At 40.5% G+C, this 24,710-nt stretch overlaps 1 protein-coding gene across 3 annotated transcripts in view; it reads left to right on the forward strand.

Annotated features, from left to right (window-relative positions):
- Positions 1–24,710, forward strand: part of EPHA6 (EPH receptor A6) — a 355,785-nt gene that overhangs the window by 297,499 nt on the left and 33,576 nt on the right. For all 3 annotated transcript variants that reach the window (XM_066207884.1, XM_066207890.1, XM_066207900.1), the window contains 2 exons: positions 7,816–7,877; positions 17,693–17,902. In XM_066207884.1, coding sequence (XP_066063981.1) covers positions 7,816–7,877; positions 17,693–17,902 — 272 coding nt within the window. The remainder of the gene's footprint in view (positions 1–7,815; positions 7,878–17,692; positions 17,903–24,710) is intronic.

Below are 24,710 nucleotides of genomic sequence, written 5' to 3' on the forward strand. Positions count from 1 at the left end.
AATTGATTCTTCTATTGCATGTGCATTTCCTGGGATACCTGAGCCAAATGCCTCCCCCAGTTTATTCTTTCCAGCCTCAGTGCTGTTCCACTGGAATGCTGAGCTTATAAACCCTGTAACTAATACATAATGGCATTTATTTTCTGAGAACAGAAGTTCAAATGTGGACGGACTTTCCCATTAGGCAGGCAGGGAGTACTTCAGAACCAAAAGAAGGATGAGCAGCAAGTAGCATTAATACTGAAAGAAGCATATTTTGTGCTGATTGAGCTGTGGAACTGGGATAAAGCTCTGAGTGTAGGACGTGATAAAAGGAGGTTTTCATTCTTCACCCTTGCTAAATATCTCATGTTATGCTCAGGTGGTCATGGTAAACAATTCCAAACATTTAAGTCCTAGAAGTTCAGGAAAAAGTATTTGCATATGTGGGCATTTTTATATAATATACACAACTGTTGCATATTTCAAAAATCTGACTACAGAAAATGTGAAGATTTATTGTTTCGAGCGTGTTAGTTGAAGCAAGTTGCTGTTCCTTACAAAAAGAAGCAGAAAGATATGAAGAGGAGAGCAGGACAGATACACACAGAAGTATATTTGGAAATGAGATGCACACAGATTTTCTTTGTTTCAAGATGAAGGGAAAGCTGAACTCCCTTTTTTGCCCGTGGTAGAACACTGGATGTAAAAGCATGATCAGAACTGGTTTATTTTTGTGAGATGGGAGGCAGGAGAAACAGCTGACTTGAATAATGTTTAAATGGTTTTGGTCTGTTCTGGGTGGGAAGCCTTTACCAAATTCAGCTGACTCTAAAGTAGCATTCCCAGGTCCAAAAACTGATTATGGGAAACACCCTGCCCAAATCTGAATTTTACACAGTGGTATTTAAAAAGCCTTTTTAGGTGGCTTGTGCAGGTGGTGAAGACAAGACAATCCTGTACAGACTCACACCACCTCTCTGTGACACACAGAATCAGAGTTGGAGGGAGAAGCTTGACAGTGTGTGCCTTCATGTTCTGAAGAAAGATACCCTCAAAGAGAAATTGGTAGCACCCCAGGAGATCACAAAAATATCACAATGTTAAGTCCAGGGCATCATGTACTTGTTGGAGCCCTAACTCGTGATGTTTTGTTTTCTTGATTTTGGATTTAGCAGCCCACACCAAAGGTTCCTCTGTGGGTTTCAGAACCTTCAGGAGTGTTGATGTGTGACCTCCGCCACTTCTGCACATGAGCAATGATGCCTTGCTCACAAAGGAAGAGTGGTGGATCATGAGTTTTTTATAGCTCAGTGGTAACTCAGATGTTTAAATCTTTATGTAGACTAAAGGGAAATGGAGCAAAATGGCTTAAATAGTAAGCGGAAAAATACACAAAGGATAACCTAAAGTCATGTCAGAATCTTATAAACATCTCAGTTAGGCATAATATCGAATAAACAACAAATGACATTTTGGAATAGGATTGAAATAATACCTTAACCACATCATGATGCTTGTGAAAGCACAAAAACCTGTTTCATTATAACCTTATGTATGCTTTTTTTTTTTTTTAATTCTGCTCCTTTTCAAACTTAAGTTGTAGCTTACAGCTTTACATTTGTAACATACAGCTTCTAAATGTAATGCCTCTCTGATAACAGGTAAATTCACAACAGAGATTAAGTAGGATTTGCTTCTTGTGTTCCCTAAGAGCCTGTTGTGAATCGCGGCAGGCTGAATGTGAAGTGCAGAAGCCCCCAGTGCCCAGATTTCACATTTTTAAAATTCCTTTACGTGCTCTGGGGTCAGCAAGGCGAGTGATCATTGATGCAGTCAGACTCTGTGGTCTAATTCTGAACCAAAGAACATCCCTTGCCCTTTCCACAGGAGGATGTGGTTTGCTATGAACTCTGAGGAGCTTCAGGGTGAGATGTCATTAGATTAAGTGAAATATGCTGAATTTCAGTTATAAAATAACTGAGGTGAATTGTTTTGGTTAATCCAGCTGGGCAAAAGTCTCTCTCTCTCAAAGTGAATCTGAACAGAATGTGTTATCTGATTTTTTTCTCTTACTCTTTGTTTCATTGCTAAAGCAAAAGTGCCAGTTTTTGTATTTCTGTAATATAATTTTAGCCATTATTTCTCTCTCGCCTACCCAACCCCCAGGCAGTGACAGAAAAACCTATTTCTTCTGGTTTTACCCTCTCCTGCATTCCGCTTGCTTCTCTCATGGAAAGATAAGGATCAGAAAATAAATAATGGAAACTACACAGCTGCTTTCTCTTTACAGTCCCACTTTCCTTTCCTCAAAATCTTCCAGAATATCTTCTGTAGGCACAAGGGAGGATTGATGTGGATTAGGGCTTGCAGAAGGAGCAGGACTGCTCAAATTTCTCTTGTCCGAAGCATATTCTCCCTTTGTGATGTGAGGAACCAGGAGAGCCACTTGCAGTGCTGCCTGCAACACGAGGGGAGAGCCAGAAGGTTTGAGAAGGTATTTTATAAACATACGTACTGACTTTTCCTGGCTTCCGAAACACACCAACAGGAATAAAATCTTGCCAGTGGGTCACAGGGTAGTAAGGGGAAAAACATTTAATGTATAATTACAGGAAAAGAGCTCAGAGGATGGGTTTCTGTTATGAAATATTTTCAGATTGTGTGGGTACAGTAAATCTTCAGGTAGCGGTGACAGCTGTGTGACCATACCTTACTAACATTTAAACTGCGTCTTATGGTCATTCATGTGTTTTGAATTGTTAATAATTGATTTTGCAGAAGTATCTTGCCCTGACTAAACTAACTTAACTAATGGTATTTGCTGTATAGATGTGAGGAAATCCAAAGTGCTCTAGCAGCAAGATAAATAAGTTTTATCTGCGTGGTTTCCTGTGGCAGCAGGATGTAAAGATGTCATCCCATCCTGTTTGCAAACTCTGGCTTCTGAACTCTCAAAAAGGAGTTTGGAACTGCAGCTTCTATTTTTTGAGGCTGCTTGGACACAGGTGTTAGTCAGGGGCCTTCTGTCATGTGAGTCAATAATTCAAGTGCGGTGGCTTGCAGTAAAATTCACATTGGCTTCATGTCAACTGATGTGGGCTAACAATGCAAAACAAAACATTCCAAGTGGCAGAATTTTTTTTAATTGGGGTTTTTTTTTCATAATCTTTAGTTTCCTTTCTTTTTTCCTCTACTCGCTGTTTATGGAAAAATATTTTTTATTCCCTGAAATGAATTCTTTCTGGTGCATACAAATGCATTTTTAGTTGTGACAGGAGAGAAGCAGCTGCAGTGCTGTGGCCAGTGGCTCTCAGATTGGAAGGGTGGGTAATGAATGGAGCAGAGGTGAGCTCCAGGAGTGTTTCCAAGGCCTGAGCATTCCCCTGGGATGCTCTGAGTGCTGGGGGAGTGTGGAAGGCACAGCCCTCACTGAGGGGCTGCCCCTGGGTTTGGGGCTGTCTTATCTCTCTGGCTTTAACAGGAGATAAACCCCTGGGCAACCAACAGCAGAACATGGCTTCGGAACGAAAAGATGCCTGATAGGGAGGTGATTTCCTGAGCCGCGTGGATTCTGATCTGCAGAAGCGCTGGAGGAATGTTTTCTAATATGAACCAGGGAACAGCTGCCAACCTGTGCTGGTTTAAGTGAAAGAATGAGTATCATGTGTTTATGTTAACAAATCTATCCCATAATTGGTATTAGAGATTTCATTTTAAGTCTGTAGAAAAGGAACGTGTGCTAACTGTTCTTTCTGGAGGATTAATCTTACATAAAACATTCATTAAAGGAGGCTTTGCTGCATTATTTAAAATGACAACAGGAGACAACAAGCTGAATATTTTGTCATTGTTATGACACTTCAGATTCTCCTCCTTATTCATCACTCTGGCACTCAATTAAATTGCATGCTATCAAAACCTTGTATTGTGAAAAAAAAAAAAACAGAACTAAAAATATATACAGTGTGAATTTCAGATTTAATCGGTATTTTACATTAGTCAGGAATGGATAGCTTTTTTGCTTTTTTTTTTTTTTTTTTTTTTTTTTTTTTTTTTTTTTTTTTTTATTCCTGATTATTAAAAAAATACCAAGCAGATTGATCAAGGGAAAATACAAAATTGCAGCGTATTCTGAGGCGGTGTGACATCAATACAGGTTGTTTGTCATTTTCCCTGGTTTTCTCTGAGCAGCACTGCAGTAGAGCTGAGTGGGAGAGCTCCAGGGAAGAACTTTCTTAGGGAAAGTTGTCAGAAGCAGTCACAAGGTGAGAATTGCCCCAAAACAGTGAACAGCCTCTGCACCTTCTATAGATTCATCTCATTTGTGATCAATTAAAGTGCTGTCCTTTTCCTGCACCATGCCAAGCCCCAGTACTGCTCTTGTGGGTTCACTGTGGTTTTTTGAGATGCTGGAACTCTGGAATGGATCTCCCAGGGACACAGTTACTCCATGTGCAAGGAGGGAAAACTGCTTTAGGCAATATCCCCCACGTGTCTGGGGCGGGAATATTTATGCTTTCACAAAAAAATCTGAGATCAGAAAATGTGGGGATGGTGTCAGTGTGTTTGTGTTATGTATAAATACAGTTATTATTTCATGTTGTTATCTTAACTGTGTAGTAAAATGATACATCTGTTATAATGTGCTCCAGATTATAAATGTGATATATGTACTGTGTGAAATCGATATTTAGGGTTCAAACCTATTGCCTCAGGACACTCCGTAAATTCCTCTGCTTCAAAAAGTCTCTTTTCTCACACTACACCCCACTCCAGCAGTGCTAAGCATCAAAAACTGCTGTAAGCCTGATTTGACTGATTTGATCATTGAACCCATCTTCAAACATTTTTATTTCATCCTCCCCCAGTTCAAAGGAGAAGCTGTGTGCTCTCCTTCAGCAACACCCACAGTTTTTAGCTCCTTACCAAGCCCTCAGCTGACACTTTTCCAGTGTCCTTTTCCCGTTCCTTTTCTTGTGCGGCTCTTGACTGTAAAATTAAGTCAGTTCTTCAGATCCTTCTCCTGTACTTGTCCCTGTATCCGTGTGGAACTGAGCAATTCCCTGAACTGGGCAATTCTTAGGACTTGGGACCCAGGAGTGCCTTCCCTGCCATCTGTATCCCGCTGCTCTTTCTCCTTAAACCTGTATATTCTCCATCTTTTGTGCTGTAAGCAATCCTGGGAAAACAATTCAATGCCTTCCAGCACTGCATTAGCCTACCCCTTGATAAAATAATCAAAGATTGCTCCTCTGTCTCAGAGACTTCTCTGCCCCGCTCCCATTTATTCCTTCCTGTTCTTGTTTTGAGGATGCAGAATTCTTAAGTACCGTGAGAACAACGTGAATTTTCATAATCTAAACAACAGGCTTTTTTAAAATTTATTTAGATGCAAACACTACACTAGTTTAGAAATCTCCCAGTGTTATTTGTAAAGTCAGTTTTGTAGTCCCCTTTAAAACTAAAGCAGTGTTTTGTGTTTGTACAGGGGTCCAGCACATACAGGTTTTTCTGGACTCGAATTTCGCTGCTCTCTAAAGGATAACACACTGGCAATAGAGGCAGTGATGATAAAAGTTCCCACTGGATTCTGCTGTGTACCAGAGTTTGTTACTGTATCTTCGAGCCGCCCTGACAGCAGCTGAGACATTTTTAATCCACAGGTGCTCCAAAGACAAATACTGACTAAAAATGTCACTGTCACAGTCTGGCGTGGAATACATAAATAGCTCCAGGGATACATTAAACTTGCAGCCAAAATCAGGTGGCTTTCATCAGGTGCTGTCACACCAAAAACCCGGATTATTTGAGAATTTAGGCTTGTGCCCTGATTAAAGATTTTTGCTTGAGATAATCAAGTGATGGAGCCAGGTTTATTTTCGTGGTGCCATGACACATTGTGGTGTCTCGACACAATCTCACCTCGATTTCATTTGAAATTTAGGTAGCGTGGCAAGTGATACAGACTGAGTCAGTGGGAAGCTCTCCGCCTAAGTGACTGAATTCATTGATGATATGCTGATTTTCTGATACACAGCAACCTGTCAGAAGGTTTTGCTGCCTTTTTTTGGTGTTTTTAGTGCCATTCCTGTGCTGTCACCTGGAAGAGCTGGTTCTGTGTTAAGGCATGTCATTTCAAGGCATTCAAGTTGAGTGGTTTAAAACCTCGTTGTCCAGTGGAAAGAAATAGCAAAATCTCTGCTTTAAATCCACAGATGAATGCATATAAATATATTTCTTAGTTACTTTAACCTAGGAGCATAGGGTCTGAGCAAAAGGAAGTATAGGTGGGTTTTTGTTTTTGGTTTTTTTTGGAGGGAGGAATATTTTGTGAGAGAACGTAGAAGAATTAATAGTTCTGTTTAGCAAATATGAAAATAATATCTGTTGAAGGATTAATGAATCTAAGGAGCATAAAAACTGCAACAAGAGCCTGTGAACCTCTAAAGAACATTGCAGCTTCTGGAAAGTGTAGGGTGCTGAAGGATTACCCACCGGAAACCAGGGGTGCTGTTTTAAAGCTCCACTCGTCCTTCCCTTCAAATGCAAATTTTCCATACAGGTGTTTGAGTTGTTGATTTACACAGAAAGAGAAATTTCTGGGTAACTTCTACCTGACCAAATATGCCATCTGCAAGCCAGCTTTGCACCCCTGTTTGTTGAAAAATGCTATTGTCTGCATCAATTCAGAAATTACTACTTGCTCGAGAGGGTTTTGCATGGTGTAAGATTCTCTAGCATCAGGCTGCGGTTTGTTTACTTCTCTAGATTATAGGATTTCCCTTTCATGTGGAGGTGTCAGCCCTGTGACAGTAAGGAAAAGATAAAGGTAAGGGAATCTGGGGCATTCATGTGCTTGAAACTAAAGAGAGTGGGCTGGACAACCAGTCATCGTTTGCAAACCGAACTTGAAGGAAACATCAATTTTTAAAAGGCTCTGATCTCTAAGAGCTTAAAAGTGATGTATCTTTTAAGTTTATAATGCAAAACCAGGGTGCAACCAATGGGTGCAGATGAATATCATTGATTTGGTGGCAGAGGCACATCAGCAACTGAGACTAAACATTCAGTTAAAAAAGAAAGAAGCTGGTTATTCTTCACACTTCCAGGGACTATCCAAAAAGACTATCAAGGCATCTGGGAATTTTCACACACACACACAAAAAAAAAAAAATTTGAAGTATTGTGACAAAGCTAAGAAGTGTTTTATCCATCGAAGATGTCAACATGAGAGTCAGTACAGAAATAATCACGAGTTTTATTAGAGGAAATGAGGGAATATTGATAGGAATTACAGAAAGACCAGACTAAGCTCTGAGAATGGGCATCACCAGGAACCCAAAACTCTGGTCAGCATGCTGGAGCAAACACAGAAATGGATCATTCACTTTTTTGGATGGAAGGTTAACTGTAACAGCTCCTTGTACATTGTGGACAGTTGAATAAACACTTCCACTGAACAGATAATAACCAAGCTGAACAGAAATGGACAATTGCGCTGGAGCAATCAAAATGCCCCTCAGCTCTTTATCAGCCCGAGCACTGTGTTTGTTTCTCATCCCTCATCCAAAAACATCACCGACATAATTTGAGCAGAAGAGTAAAAAAAAAAAAAAAATGGAAAGAGTCTTCTTTGGGGCTTGAAAAATATCGGCCCAGCATAGAAAATAATTCTTAGGGAGTAACACAGGGAACTGTGTTCATGATATAAATGAGAATTTTGGAAATATTTTATGTATTCAGCTACTGTGAACAACCTCTGCAGAACAGCTAGAACTGTAAAAGCCCCATAACATGTCCATAATGCTAACGTGTCTCTTTGCTGTTTTGCAGGCAGACCAGTAATGATTGTAGTTGAATACATGGAGAACGGATCCCTCGACTCCTTCCTGCGGGTGAGGTGCCATTTTCTGATGACATTTTGAATCAGAAACCATTCTAGGTTAAGATTTTAAATCATTTATCACAAATTAATTTCTGCATAATGTTATTCATGGATTTTTAGTGAAGAATAGAAGCCTTTTCCCCAGGGCACGTTTCTGAGGTACGGTAATACATTAGAGCACGGCTGGGGAAAAAAAAAAAGAAGATTTAAACTTCAGAATATAATTGATTTCTTCTACAAAAGTAGTCCCTGTATTTAGCAAAATGTATTTCAAATTGTGTTTTTCGTGAAAGAAAAGATAAATTGAAGCCTAAATGCCTGGCGTTATGGAAGTGGTTCATTTTTCTCAATCACCTTCAAAAATACTCTGTTATGATTTTTTTGGTTGGTGAAGCATAGAATATGCTCAGTAATTGATTTATAATATTTATGGCTACTTGCATTTAACAAATTGAATTAGAGAACAGTTCATGGTTGAAATGTCCTGGCATTAATTAACCCCCAAAGGTCCTCAGTAAACATTAAAGAAGGGCTACAGAAAATGTGAATGATATGCTGGCAAAATTGTATTTAAATCGTTTTAGAAATGTAAGAGGAAAGGATGACCCCCGTTTGCAAGCTAAACTTATCCTAAAATAATCTCTTGTTTAACACATCCCCTGGAAATGTTCCAGAGACCCACTGACCTAAGACCCTGTGTGAAGAATTTTAATGTCAAATATTTCAGATTTGTCTTAAAAAGTAAACACCAGCCCTCAGTAGCCCCAGTGGCTTCCCATTTCCATCCTGCAGAATGGCAAATCTGGCCTTGTGGGAAGTCAGGGCCCTGTGGGTTTGGGAACTTCTTTGAAAGTATCCCAAAGGTGAGACGTGGAAATATCGACGTGAAAATCCTGGTGATGGTGATTGAAGGCTCTTCTTTGGTAGCAGGAAGAAGGAACTGGTTAGAGAAAAAAAGTGAATAAGCGGGAGGGAAAAGCAGTCAACACTTCAGAAAGATTTGCAGGAGAGGGGGGAAAGTCATGCAGGCAGTACTTGTTGGGATTTTCCATTGTCAAAACACATAACAGATATCTGTTACGTTGTCAGAAACATTCCAGCAGTTTCCCATGAGAATTTGCAGATTTCTCCAAATCAAATTATTTTTTATGGAGCATTTGATATCCTGCATGTCTTGGACACTGGGTAGTTTTTAAAAATTCTAAGTTTTAAAAAATTACTCCCCTTTCCTTTCTGGCTCATCTCTCTATCCGTCTGCAGCACAGGAACTGCCTCTGATTTGAGAACCTGCAGCTTCCCTGCTCTGTAATTTTTCAGCAGTGCCCCAGGAAGATTTGTCTGGGCCTGAAACGTTGTGTGTGTGTGTGTGTGTGTGTGTGTGTGTGTGTGTGTGTGTGTATGGAGAATTTCATAGAAGAGAATAGAACCAAGCCCTGAAATAATTAATGAGAGAGAATTACCTTTCTCTGAACTGCTCTGGCGTGATATCTATATTCCAGGTTTATTTCACATGCATTCATGTATCAGAACAGTTACTACTTATTAGGATACTTTAATAGAAAGTGGCATCAGCAGAATTATGATGTTACTGTGGAGCAGTGCTTCTCACATTGCATTGGATATATCTGGAAGCAGAACCGCTTGGGGGGAAATGTGAGCTAATAATTTCTGCAGCTGTTTTTCATGTATATTATTTTACAGCTTCAATTCACACTTCAGATATGGGTTATTCTTCTAAAATGCTTTTTTAAATGTACTTTAGATAATATTCAACATCCCAAAGCACTGGAGATGTATGTCAGCATTTCTGTTTATAATTAGCAGAGCAAATGGCTGCAAAGTAACCTATTCTAAAAGAAATCCAGCTGCTTCATTAATAATAGTTGTTTCCTGAGATATAAGTCCACATTTTTAAAAGCTTTTGTGACAATACAAAGAAGCAAAGAGGCTTTATCTTTAGCAATCCTAATGAAAGGCGTTCAGTGACTATAACAAATGTTGTGGGATTTGGAAGGGCTTATCACATAGTCTGTCTTTCTTATTATTTAAAGGAATCAATTGTTCCAGTGCAAAGTGTTTTTACACAGAGGGGGAAAAAGTCCATTTCTCACCACAAGAAATATTTCCCCACAACTGGTAAAAATTCCCCAGCCCATCCCTCCATCTGTCTTTCTCCAAAAGCCTGCAAAACTGGGCCAGTCTTACAAATTCAAAGTGAGATTCTGTGATGAACCATGTGAGGGTATTCCAGAGGAAGAACTCCATTTGCCATCACCCTCCTCGCAGCCATGGTGGGATATTTGCTTTCATGCCAGCACGGGTTGTGCCACAAATCAGAAGCCTCCCCCCCACCCCTAAAATCTTTATAGCCCCTTCCTTCCTTGCTTTACAGATAGCAGTGTCCACTTTCTGCTGTTTGTGTGGATTTAACAGCAAGCTCAGCTGAGTTATGTCTTCCCCACCACGCAAAGTATCCTGTGTGCTGGCTCCTAACTTGGAGCTTTTGGGTAAAAAACATTGGCATGGATTTGCAATGTGGAGCTGCTTCAGAGATATTCTAGTGGGAAGGCATCAGCTAATTAGAACCAATTTTGTAAGATGATGGTAATTAATTTCAGTGATTGTGCATCATCAGACATCCTAAATTGCTGGATACACTTGACACCGAATTTTCCTCACAAATGCTGCATTATTTTCGCAATTATATAAAACGCGTTTACAGCAGATGAAACTTAGTTTTTTGAAGTGTTGTTTGGGAGGGTTTTTTTATCATATAAGATTGAGACATGTAGGTTAATCATCCCACAAAAGTATACCTGAAATTTGCCATCAATGAGACAGTTGTCTGACCAGAAATGAGGTTCATGTGGCTTCATTTCTGGTAACACTTGGAGAGATTTCTCTGAAAAAGGATGTGGGTTTCCAGCTAAGAATTTCCTCAGGGGCAAGAAGCCTCTTCCAGCATTACACCAACAGCTTCCAGACAGAGGAAATCTGTGCTTGGAAAGAAAGTGGCTAACCCTTGGGAATTGCGGAGACCCAGGTAAAATTTCCTCTTACCAGCTTCTCACAGACTTTGGATGGGGCTCGTTGTTACGTTTTAGTCACCTGCCTGTGTCATGGAGATCTCAGCAATCACTTCTTCTGCGGGCATATGAGGCAAATAATAAAGGCCAGAAGGGTTGCAAGGGCAGCTCTCTGTATTGACAGAAAGATGTTAGTGATTAGACAGGGCAGTTGCAGTCAGATGTGTTTGCTCGGGCTTGTGGATACAGGCTGCAGAAGAGACGACAAGAAAAACAACCAGGAGAGATGCATCATAACCACAAACTAGAGAGAAAAAGCTGAAAAGCCACAAAACCCTTTCTAGCAAGCAGTTTGGCAGCTTGCCCTGCTGTGGGTTGGACCCAAGCCTATGAGAGGATTGCAATAATTCCTACAAAAATCCTTTCTCTGTGGTTGGTTTTTTTACCCTGACACACTGTCCCCCACTCAGCCCACTCTCTAAGCCTGTGCCTCACAGATTCATGGGGCTATTCAGAATAAAATCTCACCTTTTGGTTTTTACAGCTGCATTTAAGGGGTCGTTCTTGGCTAAAATAGTTGGATTTAGCATCACATGGAGAGGAGCAGGGTGATTAGGAGGTGAGGTGGCTTCTTGGGAAGAATGATCCCTGGAGAGCTCGGTGCTGGCTGTGGTGTGTGCTCACCTCCTGATGCGTCAGGCAGCGTGGACATGGATCTGAACACGGAAAAGGAACATGCCTGGAAGCTGCCTTTTGGAGGTTTGTGGTTGGCTACACAGAATCACTAAAATGAACCAAAGAATGTCACCAGAATACTGAACTTCTTTCAGTATTTTTTCTGCAGCTGCAGACTACCAGAGCTTTGTTCCTGCTCAGTGTCCAAGGTGTGCTGAGAAGACAGAGATATTTAGGTTTGAATGATGCTCCAGTCTTCCCCAGTTTTGTGAATTTCAGAGCTGTAAAAGGGAGTGATGTATTTACCTGGGGTGATCACAGCACCACCTTGTTTTCTTCATTGTTGCTATTTGCCATTGTAATTCTCCTCTTCCTACTCAAAAGCTGGTGCTGCTCTATTTCCATTCACTTCAGAAAATTAAAATACTTGTGGGAAAAAAAAAAGTTAGATTTATATACAGGCAAGCATAGTAAGTGAAAATGCCACCACACATTTTATTTTTTCTTTCAAAGAGTCTATAAGAAATATGCTTAATTGCCTTTGAGCATCAACTGCAGCAGACTGTACAGCAAATGAAACCCTGGAATTCAGCTCCAGGTTTTAATCCCTCGAGGCTGGGCTAGCAGAGGCTAAGATAAGTGTTACTAGACGGAGAAAATATTGTGATATATTGCTCTTTCTTGCAGTAATCGTTACGAAGTTACTCTCAGAGCAGCTTTGCCATCACACTCCCCCTTGTTTCAGCTACAGTTTGGATGCTGTGGCAGACACATTTAGCAAGTTTGGGGGAAAGGGAGAGAAGACAAAAACGAACACTTGCAGCAAATTCTACAAAACAGTGTTGTAAAGTGTGTGTTGTATATCCATCTAACACGGCCTCACTTGACAGAGTAAGCTGTGGGGAAGAGAAGCCAGGTGGCCTTTCCCAAGTTTAATGGTTCCTGTTATTATTTATCTGCATTCAGAGGAGCAACACTATTGGAGCTCATAACTAATATTCCCTCTTTTGCTTTCCCATGCAGCATTCACGTGCACTTTAATTTATTGGAAGCACGTTCCTTTGCTGGCAGGATAGAGGTGGCATTTTGCTTTCAAAAATCAGTCTGTGAAAGAGAAAACCTGCACTGGAAACCTGGAAACTGTTGATACCTTCTTTTTTTTTTTTTTTTTTAAACCAAAATCAGATTGAGCAATTAGAAATTTAATTGAAAAAATGCATTTCCCTTAACAATGAAATTGTAAGCAGCACGTATTTGAGTTATCTGAGATTACACTGAGAAGGTGTCACTGATGCTACAGAGCCAGAAATTGTTCTCAAGCAATGTTTTACCCTCCCAAATGATGTTTAAAACATCATTTCTGATGCTGCCCTGAGAAGTTAATTTGGAAATGCTGGGCATATTTTTAATATGTTAATATTCTTACTTAGACATTACATACCATAGATATTTTTAGTACTGAGCAACAAGAAGTTTTTTTACAAACTCTCTTGTATTTGAAGGCAAAAAGAATTTGAAAGGTAATGTGGACTCTCTCAGTGTGCTCTTTGTGAATTTGTCGAGAATGAGAAATCAGAAGATCAGAACAGAGCCGGTGTCTTTTAAATGAGGGTATTTTGAATGTCTTTTGAAAGAGAGGAAAAAAGAAGCCAAGAAATTACAGGCCAGTCAGCTTAATGTCAACTGCTGTAAGATTTCTGGAACAAATTATCAAACAAAGTCTAAGCATCTTAAAGACAACAGTGAGATAAGTGTGAGCCAACAGGGATTTGTCAAGAACTAATTCTGTCAAACAGATCTGGTTTCTTTTTGCAGCAGGGCTCAGGCTTTGTGTGGCTGTGGGAGAAGCAGTCGATCTCGTAAACTTTGGCTTCAGTAAGGTTTTAAAACTCTCTCACATGAGATCCTCGTGAGCAGCCAGAGAAGTGTGGTCTTCAGGAAGTTTCTGCTGTATTGGCTACATCCTGCGTGGAGGGAATGGAATTTGGATGGAAAGAAGTATGGGGTAGGGCTGTTCTTAACACTGTGTAGGATCACTCATTAGCACTTAAAACAAACTAAAGTAATTACATTTAATTGAATTAATGGAATCTATTAATAATAATCAAGTCTGCATGGAACTCTGTCAACAGTTGAATGAACAAGAATTTATCAACCGACCTCATTTAGTACCAAAAATATAAACTTTAGTGTGACACACAGGATAATTTGAAGCACGAGTTACACTTCCAAGAAGTACCAAGCTGCAACTTGAGTTTTGGAAGATTTATCTTGACAAAGTTCTGCCTTTTACTTTGCACAGTGAAACTGTAACAATAAATGCATAGCAAAAACTGCATCTTTCACCCAGTGACCAGCAGGAGCTGTCAGTGGTGAATATGATCTAAGTTGGACACAGACACACCATTTGCAGTGCTGTTCTTCTAAAATGAGTTCTAAATAATCTGCAGTAAAATTTTTGGACCTGTAGCAAATCTTGCACAGGATAAAGAGGATCCTGCAGAGGATAAAGGCCTACAAGTGTTCTGATTCATTTGGCAAATAAATAAGTGGGTTTTGGAATACATGGAACTCCAGAAACAGAATACAGAAAAATCCAGTGGCCATGCCTCCAAAAGATTACTGGGGAGTGAAATGGAAAAAACCTCTGAAGAAGAAAAATTCCACGGCCTTGTTGAGAAGCACCAAACTGGGCACTGGAGCTGAAAACTGGAGGGCAAAATGCAATAAGAGAAACTCTGGATATCCTCCTTCCTCCCCTACAGTAACTGAACCTCTTCAGCAGCCCATTACATGTTGGTGCTCTTGAAAGGTCTGTAACACAAGGAGAATATTTCACTTACATAAGGTCCTCAAAAGGAAACCGTAGCTGAATAAAAATCATTTTTCAGGGCATTTTTGAGGGCTGCACAAATGCAAGAGCAACTACTTAGATATTGCACCTGTACCCAGTTGTTGAGAAAAGTTTATTTAGCAAAGCCATCAATGCTTGATTAAAATTTAATGGGATGATAGGATAAATGTGGTGAGTCCACTGAGGTCTGAATTGCTGCCAGTATTGATTAACACCCTTAACAGCCCAGTGGGAATCCTATCAAGAACATATTTCAAATCTAAACTATGGGAATCAGAATAAAGCCCTGGGTAACAACCATCCTATCAGTCAGATGAGTGTTTTATTTCCCTTTACACCAAGTGAAAGAAAGAAGATAGTGGAAAGTTGCCAAAGGATTGTACCTGGGGGCTTAAAAGTGTTGAAAATATGAGGCCATATTCTACCTGCTATAATTTCATCAACCTACGATGATTTTTCCAAAGGTTAAATATAGCTCGTAGTCTGTATCCAGATCAGCTTACATCAAAAAAAAAAAAAAAAGAAAAAAAAAAGGTTTGATGTATTAAAAGAAAACAGTTTATAGATTTTAAGGAGATACAGCTGGCATGGAAACTGAAGCAGAAGTGATTACAAAGAGACTTGATTGGGAAAAGACTCTTCTGCTGACAGTAAAAATGTAGTTGGTCCGACTGCAAGGCGGCTGGCAGTGAAAAAATAAGAAACCAAGCCTGAGAAAAGAGAGAGAACAGATGCAGTAGATTCTCAGAAATACACAGAGGGAGAAGGAGAACAGAATAAAATTGCAGCTGGTACGTTAGCAGATCTGTCATTTCTTTAACGGTGGAGATAAGAAGCTTTAACTTTTTGTGTCAAGGCAGAAGCCCAAAAAAACTTGAAAGAAGGATGGAGAGAATGGCAAAAGCATGAGATTGTTTTAAACTCAGGCATTACAGCTGTACTGGTAAGGCAAGTACTGAGACTTGCAAAGAGCAGACAAAAGGTTATGTTTTATGAAAAATCAGCCAAGCATGGTCTAGATTTGAAAGAGCAGAAATTAAAAAAGGAAGGAAAGAATGCTTGCAATCCAAGAAGACAAAAGCTTAAGGGAGGTGCTGCAGATGACTCTGAGGTTTGCTGAAAAAATGGAGCTAAAGGAGGAGGTAAAATCTAGAGGTTTGAGGGGTTGGTTTAGTTTGGTGCTTTGTTGTGGGGGTAGAGAGGGCCTTGAATGGTCGTTCACAAAGGTCAGGTGCTGGCACTTTGTTCCAAATCCCAATTCTACAGTTATCTGAAAAAAGTAATCCATACATGGTAAGTGTGAAGAGTATTAACTGTTGGCAACCAGCTTCATATTTTTTTTAATCAGTTGAACAATTGGAATTATTAAATAAAAGGCAAACCCAGAAATCTCACATGGCCTCATTACAAAAACACTGGCCAGAATTCCTGTCCTTCCTTTACAGGAAGCAGCTTAAAGTAGTAAAGAATATAATCTTTTGTCTCCCTTTGCTTAATTGCTGGATGGAATGGGTTCATTTAAAACATCTGTCACTGGTGGTTTGGGACTCATTACAGTTGTGTCTTGGCCCTCAGCTGAGTGTCCCCTGCAGAACCAGCTGCTCAGAGGTGGCTTTGATGGTGGCAGCGAGGGATGGTGTGGCCTGATTGCTTGGGGAGAGCTGCCTCCCCTTCGCTGTGGAGATTTTAGAGACAGAAAACCTTTGCATAAGCCCTGACATAAGACACTGACACATTCAAGGGGAAAAAAAAAATTGCTCTCAATCAGTTGTAAACAGCTGGTTTCAAAGAAGTGTCGTTAAATGTGCTTTATTGGGAGGTGGCTGTGGTGCTTGGCGTGGCTCCTTAAATGCGAGTGTTGCCGAGAAGTACAGTAAGGCAGTGGGGTCTTCCAGCTGACAAGGTGTGATGGTATTTTCCTTTTACCATTTTCTTTCTGATTTTTGTTGTAAATGTTCTTTAAATGTTCATGAAAGTCTTTAAATGTTCGTATCCTGACTAGCTGGGTGTAGGCCCCAAATCATTGAATCGTTATGGGAATGCTGAAATACTTTGCTGAAAGACCAGAGATAAAGCTAAGCATAGTTCAGCCTGTTGCTTTGCTGATTCTAATGAATTTGCTGAACTGCCTGTAAGCTTCTCCCCTATAAAAATCATCTTGCTTAAAGGCATGAGCTGAGCAATAGAAGTGTTCTGAATAGCGATCAGAATCTGCTATTTGTCTGTAGCCCAGTGCTGAAAGTGTTGAAAGAGAAAACGGAAAGTTGACTTGTTTGCAGGAGTTGTTTTTGCCTGGCTGTTCCTGCTAACATGAAAAGCCCGGGTCACTGAATAATCCGTGAGAAGCTAAATGTCTGCCAGTTGAGGTCACAAAAATACTCCTGCAAGCAGCCTGATGTGAATGGTAGATAGGGCAGGCCTAAACGAGGCAAATAGCCTTGTTTAAAATCACATTTCTGGGCAGCTCCCCACTGCCACATAATTCAGGAGCTGTCTGATGCGGGACATAAAGAAGGGTTAACTTTGATGCTGCAGATGGAGAAACTGAGGCCCAGCAAGGCTGCCCAGCTGGGCAAGCAGAGTTGATGGCATAACTCTTATTTACATGTTCAACTCCAATAGATTTCAGAAGGTGTGAAGCAGCTTAATGCATTCATAGGTCTGAGCTTAGCCTTAATCAGCCAGGAAGGTTTTGGCAAAGCTACATAACCCCTGAATTCCATCCCAAATCTCCTTTTTAATCTAGTCTTCAGAGATTAGGTTTTAGGTGCACAAACAGCATGAGCTAAAGCCCCCCAAACTTTTTTCAAGTTATTTTTGGATTTTTTTTAAAACAAAAAAAAACCATAAAAGTGAGGTAACAGCAATACCTCAATGCAGACAGTCAAGGCCGAGACAATAAAAAGAAGGTTCTTTGTTTCCTGAGGCCATGGTGTAATAGCTGAAGAGTTTTGTGTCCTTTCTCATTCTTGTACTAAAAACAGTGCTGGGGGAAGGTGTTCACAGTAACCAAGTATGAAAGCAATTAAATGTTGTCAGTAGGAAGATTGTGAAACGTGTGAAAATGTGGAGGGAAAGGGGGATAAGCTGCACAATGAGAGACGTGATGGGATGCACTGCCACGCAACTTAAGTCCTTGAAAAAAAAACAAGCTTGCGAAGTGGGCAGCTTTGCTGGATGGGCGACAAAAGTATTTTAAAATAAGAGCTGCGCTTCGGATCACCGGAATGCAACAAATGGGAAGTAGCTGTGTTGTTTGTTCCCTTGCAGAAGCACGACGGGCACTTCACAGTGATCCAGCTGGTCGGAATGCTGCGGGGGATTGCCTCTGGCATGAAGTACCTGTCGGACATGGGCTACGTGCACCGGGACCTGGCGGCGCGCAACATCCTGGTCAACAGCAACCTCATGTGCAAAGTCTCGGATTTTGGCTTGTCACGGGTGCTGGAGGATGACCCCGAGGCCGCCTACACCACAAGCGTGAGTTTCTTCTCTAATCTGAACGGCTGATCGCCTGCTGCCTCGTTTATTCCAGTTTTAGATTTGCCTGTGCCATAGGAAGAGCAGTTGGAATGGGCTTTGTTCCCTTCTCAGTCATGTGATTCGGTAAACACGCTGGCAGTGCTAAGGGAAGCTGGTTTGATTTTTGGCTAAGGGATGTGTAATAAACTTTGGCAAAAGTTTATTTTAAAGAAATGTGCAAGTGTAAGTGGGAGACCTTTTCCATTCTTCTCTGTGGTTTTGTTGGCTATGGAGGGTCTTTTCCCATGTTGTTTCCTCTTCTGGCAATTTGTGTGCTTTTACAAGGGTATGTTTGTAACAGAGAGAGATGGGAGAGGAGGGAATCTTACCAGCTTCACTGTTGGAAGCATGCTGTTAAGCCTTGCATTCATAAATTAGAATTTTAATTGTATTTCACTGAAGTTTACCTTCTAGCAGGACACGTAGGACCTTCCTTGCACGGTTTAGGTCTCAGTTTATTAATACTTAATTTCTTATGTGATGCAAATAAACTGTTAAAATGGCAAATGGGATTTGGGTGAGGGGAGTTGGGGTGGGTTTTTTTTTTTGGTTTGTGGTGCTGTAGAGGGTTCCAGTGAGGTGAAAAATTCTTTATCATGAAGAGGTTTGTTCAAGTGACAAGTCCCAATAGACCATTTTTTCCTGACACCAAACTACATTTCAGTTCCAATTATTATCACAACAGCTAATTGCTAGCTGATTTTTGAGAAACTTTCGTATCTATCATTTAAACTAAAACTATTTCAAAGGCAGATTGCATTCTCATTACTACTCTCACAAAATGTGCAGAATTTGTATATTCCCATGATAGGGCCCTGTGACAGAATTGTGATAGAGAAGATGAATGAACATTAAATAATTTATTTCACCCTTTTTTTTTCTATTTCACTTTTAAAACTGATGTATGGCCAAAATAAGGAACTCATCTGACTTCTCTGTACTGCAGTTAAGTATTCTGGTGCATCTGCTGAATTCAATGTAGATATTGTAATGGGATTATACATCTTATGTATTTATATATGTAGAATATATATTTACTTTTATTTTAGGCCTAAAATAGAGCTGTTCTGATAATTTTGCCGCAACGTCCATTTCTTAGAAGTTCTATACAGAGCTGCAAGCTGACTTAGAGGAAAACAAGTCACTTTGCAAGGTTTTCTATTGGTTTTAATGTGCAAGGTGGGAAGAAAAAGACCCCAGATTTTAATTTATAGCAGAGATTTCCTTCATTCATTTCTCAAAACCTCTTTTGCTTCACACTGCTTCTTGGTGAGAGGCTTGGAAGGGGAAATAAACATCGCTGCAGCTTAACAGGTTCTCACATGAGGGCTGAGCCTCGCTAATTGCCCGTGTGTGTGAGGAGCTCAGGTGGCACCGAGTGCCCCAGTGACAGGAGTCAGGTGACAGCCCCAGCTCTGAGCCCAGCTGGTGCGAGGATGGGGATGGCCGGGCAGCCCCTCTCCCCGTGAGCTTCTGGAAAGATACCAAATGATAATCAGTGGCTTTCAGCTCCTGTATTTTATATAAATTTTCCTGTAATTTTTCTGCTGGATACCAACACACAGCATTTTGTTTTACAGAGTAGTTAGTGCCTGTCCTGTTCACATTGGCTAGAGCTGCTTTTAATCAGGAAGTGCTATGTCGTGAAAAAAAAAAATAATAATAACAGTGCCATGACATATTCTTTTTTTCCTTTATCTGTGCTGAAGGACTTCCTTGAAAGGAACAGGCTATGTTGAAATGCTCCCTGTTTTCCTGTCGTTTACCCAGCTGCTTAACATGAGAGCCTGTTGTAGGTCTAGAACTCAGAAGTGCCTCAGAGCCTCTGCTCCAACCTGCCAATTCTGCAGGCAGGTGCTGAAGCACCAAATGCTGCCCAGCAGGTACCTAGAGCACGTCCAGCAGCAGGGGATGTCACGGAGGCTGGTGGCCAGTGGCAGCTCCCTGTGTCAGCCGGGCGTCCAAGGTGAATGTTTCAACCATGAAGCCCCCAAAGCACTGAAGGGTGGGGAAATGCTGTGTACCACTGTGATATGAACGTGGCAAGAGAAGGGACCAGAAGCCCACACTGGGTGCCAAAGCTCTTGCAGCTCTCACTGCCCATCATTTTGGCACTGACCTTTTTCCCCTTCAGGAACATCTTCCCAACAGCAGGCCATGTGTTTTACTAGAGGATTTTATGGCATCTCTTCAGTTCCATGCTGTGTTTTCACCAAGTGAAGGTTAAACCCTCAGTGTTCTCTCAAAGATTCTGGTGCTTTTAGAATTCATGTTTCCTCTCCACAGAGATATTTTTTTTTTTATTGATAGCAGCCCCGTACCTGTAACTGCAAGAAATCCACAGAGTGGGTCTGCATATTGAATAGTGATATTTCTAGCCTCACATCTCCCAGTACACTCTGAGCACTGTCAATGCTCAGAGGAAACTGATTATTTTATCTTCCCCTTTTTGCCTCAGTCCTGGTGTCAGAGACTGAATGGTACAATTGGATGTTTTCTTTGGAAATTATCTACAATACACTGTAAGCCAAAAATAGCCTTTTATATCTATGGTGCAGTGGTCAATTATTGTGTGAATGTATTTTTTTTTGTCTTCCAGCCTGTTGAGACAAGGGATGTAAATATGTCTTTGATGAGAGGGTTTTTAGGAAATAAAATATTGATTCCTGTTCGTTACCTGGAATCAAAAAATTTACGGCAAGATACCGTTTTAGAAAAAGAAGGAGGAATTAAAAGCCAGGAACATTTGACTGCAAACCTTTGTGTTCCAGATTGATCAGGAAAAGATAAGGCAGACTTTGGGATGACTGAGTGCTCCTTTGCACTTGGAGACAAAATTTTCATTTTTAGTAGTGGTTTGCAGGGCAACAGTTAGTCATAAAAAGACATTTCTAGTATATAAACAAGCATTTCTGTCAGCACAGAGGACATCTAGGCTCTTGCATCCCTGCTTTTAGATAGACTGTGTTAGATGTCGTAGATTCATTTAGTTTTAAACAGGGTCAGGGTTCACATGTATTTCAAAAGGAGCCACGTGGCCCCAGAACAACTCTTTACACATAGCAAAATATTTATAATCAGAACTGAATTTTTGGCACTACTGCAAAAAGGACTAGACTGGTATTTCTCTTACAGGTGACACCTTAATATTCTGCATTAAGTCTGATTTTTAGCGAGACAAAAAGCTGCTACAAATGGAATTCTATGACAAAGGAATGCATTCCAGATTTCTTTTTATCAGCTTTTTTCCTGAATCCATTCTGTATTCATTCTTTCAGCCTTACTGTAGGAAATATTTTCTTCTTTCCATAATAGCAGTTAGAGAATTGATTTATTGCAATTTATTTCCCGAATCTTTGTAAACTTTATGGGTCTGATTCTTCTCAAGCCAATTGGGTGAAATACCCCATCCAGGAAGATTTCAGACTTGCTAGATTCATTGGAGGAGCAAGGATTGATGCCAGTAACCTTTATAAAAACTAGAAAGTAGCAAAACTTTGGAGGGGATTAGGATGAGACGTTCATTTTTTTTAAATTTTGTTATATACTTTCCACATTGCAAGACACTTTCAGATTTCCCTCAGTGGTGCACAAGTAACAGGTTTGGGGAGAGAAGGTTTGATTTGCTGAAGAGTAAAACAAGATGCAAGTGATTTTCCAATTAATTTGGGATGTTAAGCAATAGATTGTGAACAATCTCCGTGTTATTGCAAGCATATTGCCTAGGTACTTACTTTAAGGCCAGAATTAATCATGGACTGTAGAATAAGTTGGTTATTGGCAACCATTGAGAAAAAGAAGCTGCTAAGGTCTGCATCAACGTGTTTTCTTGAAAACTCATTGGTTGAGCATAAATGGTGTCAACTCTTTATGTGTGACACAACCTGAAGGGTCAGGAGCACAGGTCTGATGAGGAGGGGCTGAGGGAGCTGGGGAGCTCAGCCTGGAGAAAAGGAGGCTCAGGGGGAACCTTATTGCTCTCTACAACTCCCTGAAAGGAGCCAGGTGGGGTTCAGCTCCTGGCAATGAGTGATAGAATGAGAGGAAATGTCAAGTTGCTCCAGGGGAGGTTTAGATTGGGTAAGAGAAAAATAAAATATCCTTCCAAGGCTACTGTGTGAGATTATATTATTTCCCAAACCTCAATGGGGTCCCAAAGGGGTTGACTTTGGATAGGTCACTTGGTGCCATCTTGCCTCATCAGGATTACTGTGCTCTTGTGCAGGATTCCTGCGCAACTTGCAACGAGGAGTTACTCTAGTGGGACTGTGGCACACACAGAAACATTTTGAACTGGTGAGTTCGAAATGTGGGCAGGAAGCAAGAGCTGTGCTGACGTGCCCAGCCTGCCCCTGGTGTGAGAATTGCTGTGACTGGTTTTGGAGTGTGTGATGGGGGATTCCTGTCCGCTGGTGCTGAGATGAGCCACCTCCCCAAGAGTGCCACCTTCAGCTGGATCCATTCCCTGCCCTCAGAGGATGCCTGGGGTTGGAGGCTCTGCATGTGCCCTCTTCCAGCCTCTGTCCCCTGTTGTGGTGACCTGGGCAGAACATGCTCAAGGACAGGTAGCCAACAGGGCAAGGAGTAGCCAAAGTGAGGAGTGTCTTGGAAAAAAAAAGACTTTTTGCCGTTTGGGCTGTACCAGTCTGCGGTGTGATGACTTTTAATTAGTATCTGTGTGTTTAAAAGTAACAGAAATCCCAACCTGAGCCATTCAGTGCAGGATATGGTGCTTGCTGTTTACTTTGGGTTGTTTGTAGCAGCCCCTGAAGATGAAAACATGTCTGTGACAATATTTAAACATTTGGAAACGTTCATTTTCAAATTCTCTCTTCAGCTTTTATCCAGCTGTGATCCCAAGTTCATCTAAGAGGTTTTCTGGTTTATTTAACCCTCCTTAAATTTAGTTATAGAAAGAAACAAGATATAAAAGACCTCAACAAAGGCAGACCCTTAGGAGGAAGGTCCCAGGACATTTTATAAAAGTGAAAATTAAACTCTCTCCATGTTTTGTCAAACCTTGTACTTCTGTGAGTGCTCACTTCCACAGTCATTTGAGTTCTGAGAATGCATACAAAAAAAGCATGCAAATTTGCATTTAGATGTGCAGAAATCAAAAAGAAGCTTAATGGTTGAATTTAATTATAAAACTTAATCTCATCCCTGCTTTTTTCTTCCATGCAGCTCCAAGTAGGAACTCCAAATATGGATTTGGCAGAGAAATAGAGCTGGAATTTGCATTTCAGTTTTTCATTCCCAAAATTATGATGTTGATGAATTCAACACAAGTTTGTCATAAGATTTTGGCTGTAAAAAAGGTGGTATTTTGTACTTCATTCCTAATGTGGCTTTCAAAGCAACATCCATCATTCATTGTAATCCAATTTAATTTCCAATTAGAAGAATAAATTGTAGTGTAATCAATCTAAAGAATGCTACCTTTAAAGATTTGCAAGCTCTGCCTTTCTTTTAGCTTGGATTTCAGCTTTTTGTCTCTCTGGCTCCTCCCATTTTCATATTAACAAATTTGAGTTTTGAACTCTACATGTATGTGCTTTTGCTGTTTCTCAGGTTGAATCTCTGAACATCTCTCAGTGGTTCTATTTACAAATGTTTCATAGGGTTGAGAATGAACTGCTTACAGATCTGTAGTGCTGGTGCTCTTGGAGATCTTTGCATCTTAGGAGAGATAATTGATGAATCTGTTTGTGACATTTAACCCTGAAAGTGATTGCATTTTTTCCCCTCACAGAGAGCCACAAGGGGCAAGTCTGTCTTTGGTGTAAGATTCAAAACTTGCCAATATTCAATCCATACAAAGAGGCAATGTTACGTCTCTGAGCAAATCTTGAGTAGCTGTGCAAGGACAGAGGAGGTGGAAAAAGTGAATGCACTCACAAATAATCTCTGAAGTAAGAGTTAAAAGAAGATTATGAATCTCAGAAAGCTACAGGTGATGTTTTTGAAACGACGTGGGGCTGACCAAGGCACCAAAGTTACTGACAAACTGGGCATGAAAACCTTGAAAAATAGCTTGAAAAATAGTCTGTGCACACTCTCCTCCTTGGAAACCAGCCCAATAAATGCAAGCAGTACACTTACATGTATGTGTACACATGCACTGCATACTATGAGTAGTCATTTTGCTGTTAATTATTGCTCATACTGTTAATAGGTTTTTTAAGCCAACAATTTTCAGAATATTAATCTCATTTCAAACACAGCTGAGGTTATAGCCCCTTATGGATTTGATTGCACACATTTATAATTTTTCATGAGAATCGCCATTTTCAAGCTACAATTGAAGAAGCTATTGTAAACATGCAGAACATGCTTATACATTTTTAGTGAGATCTTTATTCACTCAGAAGACTATCCACACTTAAGACTAGAAAAGTAGGTGTAGTGGCATAAAACCAAAGCTCTGTTGCTGATTCTGTGAAAGAATGTAATCTTGAATACCTGACTGGTATTTATTGGAAATGAAGGATCACAGTTCACTTAGGATTTCAGTATTCAATGTATCAACCACGGTGCAGTAAATCATAAAACACCTTTCCAGTGCTGGAACACACCTGCACTATGCACAGCTCCCATATACTGTTTAATGAGCTTCAAGGCTCATTAAGGTCAAAGCAGTTGCTTTCGGTAGCATGTCAGCTGACAGTAATTCCCACAGGTTATGGTATTTTGATATATAGAACAGGACAATCTCTTGAAAGCCTTGAAAAAGAATGTAGCTTATTCATGTAGGTGGTTTGGTTTT

This window comes from Chamaea fasciata, unplaced genomic scaffold (assembly GCF_029207755.1).
Source record: "Chamaea fasciata isolate MVZ Bird 193981 ecotype frontalis unplaced genomic scaffold, bChaFas1.0.hap1 SCAF_2, whole genome shotgun sequence".
Taxonomy (NCBI): domain Eukaryota; kingdom Metazoa; phylum Chordata; class Aves; order Passeriformes; family Sylviidae; genus Chamaea; species Chamaea fasciata.